The following is a 7029-nucleotide window of genomic DNA, read 5'->3' on the forward strand; positions in this document are numbered from 1 at the left end:
GCTCGGCCCTATCTCCTGCTGCTATGCCTGTGCTTTTGTCTTCACTTCCCTCCTGCAACCTGCTCCAGGTTTTGTCAGAAAACCTGGACAAAATACAGGCTGTCACCTCGGAGTTTTCGAGAGGCAGCTACAGAAAGGGGCGTCAACACAGAATCATGCAAAGTAAAGGGGTTCCTGCTCAGTTCTCCCCCATGCTCTGCTCACTGAGCAGCGATGATGTTGTTGGCTGATGAGGAAAAGGTGCAAATATAAGGAGCTCGTAAGTGGGGCTCCCCACATTTGCCACTGTAAAGAAGGCGAGTGTCGCTGGCTTCCTGACATGGGTCTGCCTGATCAGTGGATCAGCCGGCTGGCCTCTTGGCCGCAGGGTAACCCCAGCCAACCGGGTGGAGGCCCTGGGAAGATTGGGAGTCTCTGGTCCAGAGCGGTGCGACTCAGAGTTGCTCCATCATCCTACAAACATGGGCCCTGGGATCGCTGATCTTTTCAAGACCTGTTGGATGTGGAAATGAGGCCTGACCTCACGGTGTTCATGTTCCAGTGGGAGACACAAACACAGAACCGGCCACCACCAGGTTGACAGGTCGTTCCTGCTGTCCTGAGGGGTCCGAGAAGACAGCAGAGAAGCCAGCATTTCCCTGAGAGGTGCATGAAGAGGAGGCTAGTGGAGGGGCCAGAGGGGCTCAGGGCTGGGAGCAACAGTGACAAGAGTCAAAGTATGGATTTTGCCCTGGGAGCCCAGATGAGGACTGAATGAAGTGAGTGCCACCTCATTCTGCCAAGTCTCTTCAGTCCTGAGCAACTGACCTGGAGAGCCCAGTGTGGTTACCACTGGCTGTCACCCACCCACACACGCTCAGCACAGCTGCCCACTTTGAATGTGTCCTCCAATTTCATCCCAGCAGAAGTGATGGCTCTTCCTCTGTTGCCCAGTTTTCCACGCACAGCTCTTGTGTCAGGAAGATCTGGAGAAGGGGATTTGATTTATTAGGCTAGAGCTTCCTTAGGGAGTGTTTCTCGGGGGGGGGGGGGAAGAGAGAGAGGAGGGGAATCAGCAGGAATGGGGCAAGTGGACCTGGAAGAGGAGACCCCCCCAAAGTCTCGCCAGGAGGAGGAAAACTGACTCGGCCACGGGGGCTCCTGAGCTGGAGCCTGCCTCCGCTCCCTCCAGCTTCTCCTGCCAGGCTACTGCGGAGGACGCACATTTCCAGGCTCTGCTCACTTTCCTGGGGAGACTGGGTGGCCTGGAAGCCTGAGCTGCGAACCAAGGCCACCGAAAGCCAGCGTCCACTCACAGATGAAGGGGCCCAAGGAGGTAGGGGCAGGTGTGTGTTCACTTCGTGGTCAACACTGGCAATAACTTTTTTTTGCACACTTGACCACAGATCTGTGTCCCCACCAGAAGTCTGGTAAGTAGCACATGCTTAATAGGAGTAGGAACGTGATGGATGGATGGATGGATGGATGGATGGATGGATGGATGGATGGATGAATGGATGGAAGGTGATAGGATGGCTACGTGACACAAGCTATGCAACCTCTATCGTCTGACAGATTCGGGGTAGATCAGGAAAAGCTCTGAAAAATTGGACTTTCCACTGCTAGCTTATGTTATAACCTCCCTTTTTTGTATAACCGTAATATCAAAATATTCTGAACAACTTTCAGCTTACAATTGGACTGCCTCAGCCGCACAAGGCCTGCCTGCCCTGACAAGCAAGCACTGCACCAGGGTGAAAAAATTCCCCTGAAGTCAAGTGACATGACTACTGACTGATAAAAGCAAAAGGGCTGTTTTTGCAAAGTCTCTCTCACTGCCCGATGGAGGATAACCCAAATCTTATCATTCTATCATCTCACCTAGCCTTCTATTCAGCCTTTTAAAGAATTACTCGAACTTCCTATTGTTTGGGCTTTAGATGTGGAAATTCATCCAGGTTGCCTGTTTTTAAACTAGTCAAGTTTTCCACCTGCTACACCTTAAAGGAATCCACAAAAGTCTTCTTGCTAGTTTTTCAGGATTCTACTATGTAGTCTTTAGATAAAGAAATCCACCTATGTCTCCTATTCAGAGATTTGATTAACAAGGAATTTCCTCTTCTGTCTCCCAGGATGACTCAGGCAGAAAAACAAAAACCCATTAAGGTAGTAGATAAGGTTTAAGGGACTTCTATCTTAGTTGATCTCCACTATAGTAATATTAGTCATAAACTTTGTGCACCTATGTACCTGTTTTTAACCTTAATTGATTTTAGAATGTTATATCTCAGCTAAAGGGCAATACGACCCTAAACTATTCTTAGAAAAAAAAGATGATTGTAATCTCTCAGCCCAGTTCCTGTGCTGATGTCATCCCACTGCTTGCTCATAATGTATAAAATAAACCTCTGCTGAAGGCAGAGCAGGAAGACTTGCACCCAACTCCGACTCCTGTGTCTTCCTCACCCCCCCTTTCCTCTTTTTTCTCCCTTTCCCTCTTTCTTAGGAATCTCCACTTGCCGACGCCTTCCCACCTTAGGGTCCTGCCTGTCTTGCCTCCAGACACCTCAATAGTTGGAGCTGGTCTCCAATAGCTATGCCCCCATTTCAGCTGAGGAAGCGAGGCTCATAGGGTGAGTGACTTACACAGGGCCCCACAGCGTGAGTGGCATGGCTAGGGTGTGCATCAGCTTCTGACTCTGAACCTAGTACTTTCGCCCTTTGCACAGGATGGGCAATGTGCCCCTCTCCCAGCCTTTTCTTAGAGCACCTCAAATAACCCTGACTCAGCTGGGCAATAACTTCCCCATTTAAGACCGCAGAGGGATCAAGGCTTTAAAGAAGACTGAGAAGGGGTGTTTTCTCCTAGATGTCCCTACAAAGGGCAGAGAGACATTGGGTGTTCCACAAGGAACTGGGCCCCTTGTTCCCAACCCCTCTTCTTTTGTACCCCAGTTTTGAGCTCTGTGTTGCTTTCTCTGATCTCTAGGTCATGGCAGGTCCCACAACCCATGTTGTCATGCTCCTGCTCCTGGCCCTGTGTGCCCACTGCATTGCCCCTGCAGGTAAGACTTCTGGGGTCTCTCAGGCAGGACAGTTGTCCGAGGGCAACGGTGTGGCTGGGATGATATAGTGGGAGGATGCAGGATTGGCCAACCTAGGACTGGAGGGGAGCCAGAGAAGGGAACGCATTGCTCAGAGTTTAGGGAAACCTGAGAAAGAATGTGACTTTTTTTCCTTGTTTTACCTCCTCATAGGCTCTGTGGTCATCCCTTCTTTCTGCTGCATGTCCTTCATTTCCAAGAAAATTCCTGAGAACAGAATAGTAAGCTACCAATTCTCCAGGGGGAGTGTCTGCCCCAGGGCTGGGGTCATGTAAGTAACTCCCCCTGGGATCCCTGATGGGTTTACAGGGTCACTGAGGCACAAAGCCAGAGACCCCAGCTCTGTGACCCTGGGGAAGTCATGTCACCTCTCTGGGCCTCGGCTTTCTCAGCCGTAAAGCCTGAAAAAAGATGTAGGGTCAATAGTTGCTTATTGAGCCCCAGGTATACAGAGGAATAGCAGAACAAACATATTAACTTAACAACCCTCTCCAACGGCCCATGACTAGAGCTGACTCCATTTTCGAGAAAGCGGCTGAAGGTCAGAAACGTCACCTGCTCAAGCTCCCCCAGGACTCCACATAACTTCAGTACTGCCTCTTACAGGAAAGAGTGGGTGTGAACACATTTTATCTCATAGGACCTTGATATTAGAAAAATTTCCTCAACTGGCCCAGGCCCAGTTCTACAGCCTGGCACCCCAGCTCAGAGCCAGCTAGGGAGAGGACATCTCACTGCACCCTCCTGGCTCTGGCATCCTGATGGGCCACGGCCCTGGCTACACCCGGAAAGAGGCATCCCACTTTTCTCTGGAGGGTTTTCGATGCACTTTCCATTCTCCCCTCCTCTCCATGGAGGGATTGTGTCTCTCCCTGCCGATCCAGCAGGGCCACCCCCATCTGGCAGGTAGGCTGCTGGACGTGAGCCCTGGAGCAGAGACACGGACAGATGCACGGACAGACGTCACAGCAGCAGCTCCCGGGGCCTGGACAAGAAGTGTCCCTGCTTGGGCCTCCAAACCCAGCTCTCATAACGTGGCCCCCGTCCCAGCCAGACCTCAGTGTGCCCTTTTTAACTCCCACAGCTTCACCACCAAGAAGGGCAGGAAGTTCTGTGGCAGCCCCCAGCACCACTGGGTCCAGAGGTACATGAGGAATCTGGATGCCAAGTGGAGAGAGACCTCCGTGGGGACTAAGCCGACGAGCATTCAAGTCGCTGCTCCAAGACATCCTGTCCACAGCGCCTCCATCAAAGCACCTGGCCCTCTGAGCTCTGGCCCAGGGCACTTGGGGTCTGGTGAGCTACTGGTGAGCCAGTGGGTATAGGGAAAAAGATGTTCCTGTTTCTTAGCATCACTTTCAGGGGCTGTGTCCAATCCATATAAAAAGCTAAGGCAGGGGAGGCCTGCTGTTTGGAGCATGGCTCTGGCCTTCCCTGAGCTGGGGGAGAAGATCCCAGAAAGAGGGTGGTCCTCCTCCGGAACTGGAGCTGGCCTCCCTCTGAGCTCCAGTCTCCTGAACGCAGTGGCACACAAGAGACCCTGCTGGTGCCTTGCCTTTGTTGGCTTCTACAGGCCTGCTGGTCTTGAGGTGCTGCCTGGAGGCTGCCTGCCCTTCGGGGATCAGGCATGTTGGAGATGCTTCAGGCTGGCCCTGTTTCTAGTGCTTCAAGTGCTCGCTTCTCATGGGCTCTGATTAACAAAGTTTGCAGCCGCTGTTCCTTTTTGTGAAGACAGGGACATGGGAGATCAGGATGGTGGGCCTGTCTGAGTAGTTTTATTCTTTTGTGAAGCTATGGCTTCTAGGAAATGTTCCACTTTTGCTTCATGCTGTTTTGGGGACAAAGATCTTCTCTGCTTTTAAGGCTGATCTTTTCTAATATTTTGGGGATAGGACCTCGCTTTCTTCCTCTAGACATGAGAATCTGTGCGATTTGTTGTAAAGAATGTGGATATACTTGTTCTCCTCAAATGACAATCTGAGTAAAATGTGATTTCTCCTTTGAGGGTGTTGTTTTTTTTACCCGCCTTGTCTCCCCTGAGTGACAGGGTTGGGGTGTGAGCAGTGGAGTGCTTACCCCCAAGAGTGCCCTGAGTATCCAGCTGACACCTGGAGGGCGAAGGCAGTCTGAGCCCGGGGCACACAGGAGTGGTCTAGTCTGTTCTTGGGAGACCTGTTATTAACCTTGAAAAACATACATGCACACCTTGGATTCAGCTAAAGTTTTTAAACATTTCAGTAGAATACCTTGTTGCCCAGGAAGCTGTTACAGGCATAGGAGGCCATAACATTGTAAAAAAGGGTCTCTGGCTTCAGGGAATTACAGAGAAAAATACACACACACATCAAGAATTGTATAAATTTAATACCCATCCTGTTATACCAAGATATATATTTTTAAAGATTTATTTATTTATGCAAACAGAACTGGGGTACAAGCCAGAGGTACAGGGGTGGTGAGAGGATTCACCAGAGTCAGAGTGGGGAGCAGAACAGGCAGACTGAGGAAGTACACTGCTGAGGGGAGCAGCGGGTGGGTCAGGAGAGGTCTGCCGCACCATGTGGGTCACCACCGGGTCTGGGGGATCAAACTCATGCTGAAGTGGCTTAAGCTTCTTAGTGCTGTGCTTTAACCTGCTGCACCACCAGGGAGGGCCCCCAAGATGTATTTTTAAGTGGAAAAAAAGCAAGATACATAAGGGCTTGTATGATCCTATTTCTGCTCAGAAAAAAAAAATCACACTTGACTCTAGAACAATAGAGAGTTTAGGGGATTGAAACCCCTAGGGTAATGTTATATTCCCCCAAAACCTAACAAAGCTGTCCCTTGGTAGGCATGGGTGGTGGGGTGAATGGGTTGGTTTCTGGACTTTCCCCCACATTTGGCTTTCCATATCGAAGGGTCCTGAATGCTCGCGTTCACCAGCAGACATGCAAGGTTGATTGAATCTGTGGGAACTGACAGATATGAACGGTCAACGGTATCTATTGAAAAAGATCCACTTATGTGTGGACCTCCACAGTTCAAACCCACATTGTTTGAGGGTCAGCTGTACACAGGATTAGAAACCTGGTAGACAGCGACTCTCAGAGCAGTTGCTTATGGCAGTACTGGGAGTCTAGGGTAGAGGACACACAACTTTATTTGTCCTTTTCTGTGCTTTTGAATTTGAACTACTTGTTATCCTTTTTGTAATAAAAATGAGTATAATGAAGCTATCAATGTGCCGCCTGCAGCCCCTTCTGGACCACACCTCTTCACCATGCTCCAGACGTCTCTCAAAGCCGCAATGTCTCACCTGTGCCTGGACACTTTCTCCCAAAGGCCTGTTCTGCTCCCCACTCTGTCTCTGGTGAGTCCTCTCACCCCCCGCACCTCTGGCCTGTACCCCAGTTCTTGCATGCATAAATAAATGAAACAAAAGTATTTTTTAAAATAATGTTTATTTTTACATCATTTTGTGCATTTTTAAAATCTCAGTTGTAATTCCTGTGGGCTTCCCATCATCAGATCACCCATGTACCATCACCATAGTCCGGTGCATTTCCCTTCCCCCACTGTTTTTGATCCCATTCCCCACTTCACCCCCATAAAATGTCTCAGGTTTTTTTCTGGCTTATCTCACTAAGCATGATCTTCTCCAGCTCTATCCATGTTGCTGCAAAAGACATGTGTTTATTTTTTTTGGTTGCTGAGTAATACTCCATTGTGTATATGTACCACATCTTTTTTTTTTCTTTAAAAATTTATTTATTTATGCATACAGAACTGGGGTATAGGCCAGAGGTGCAGGGGCGGTGAGAGAATTCACTAGAGACAGAGTGGGAGCAGAACAGGCAGACTGTCGAAGTACACTGCTGAGGGGAGTAGCGGGAGGGTCAGGAGAAGTCTGCCTCGCCATGTGGTATCACCTCCGGGGCAGGCGGGGATCGAACTCATGCGGAAG

General features: G+C 49.8%; 1 protein-coding gene across 1 annotated transcript; it reads left to right on the plus strand.

The window, feature by feature from the left end:
• The first annotated feature begins 2971 nt into the window (after nucleotides 1–2971).
• On the plus strand, nucleotides 2972–4408 carry CCL24 (chemokine (C-C motif) ligand 24). Its single transcript, XM_004688023.1, has 3 exons — nucleotides 2972–3044; nucleotides 3237–3354; nucleotides 4168–4408. Exons 1-3 carry the CDS (start codon nucleotides 2972–2974, stop codon nucleotides 4406–4408), a joined length of 432 nt encoding a protein of 143 aa, XP_004688080.1.
• Nucleotides 4409–7029: the final 2621 nt, after the last annotated feature.

Source organism: Condylura cristata, unplaced genomic scaffold (genome assembly GCF_000260355.1).
Source record: "Condylura cristata isolate star-nosed mole 26May11 unplaced genomic scaffold, ConCri1.0 scaffold00024, whole genome shotgun sequence".
NCBI lineage: Eukaryota > Metazoa > Chordata > Mammalia > Eulipotyphla > Talpidae > Condylura > Condylura cristata.

Coding starts and splice junctions, on each gene's coding strand:
- CCL24 (XM_004688023.1), top strand. CDS start 2,972: ATGGCAGGTCCCACAACCCATGTTGTCATGCTCCTGCTCCTGGCCCTG. Junction 3,045..3,236: donor CCACTGCATTGCCCCTGCAG/GTAAGACTTCTG, acceptor ACCTCCTCATAG/GCTCTGTGGTCATCCCTTCT. Junction 3,355..4,167: donor TGCCCCAGGGCTGGGGTCAT/GTAAGTAACTCC, acceptor TAACTCCCACAG/CTTCACCACCAAGAAGGGCA.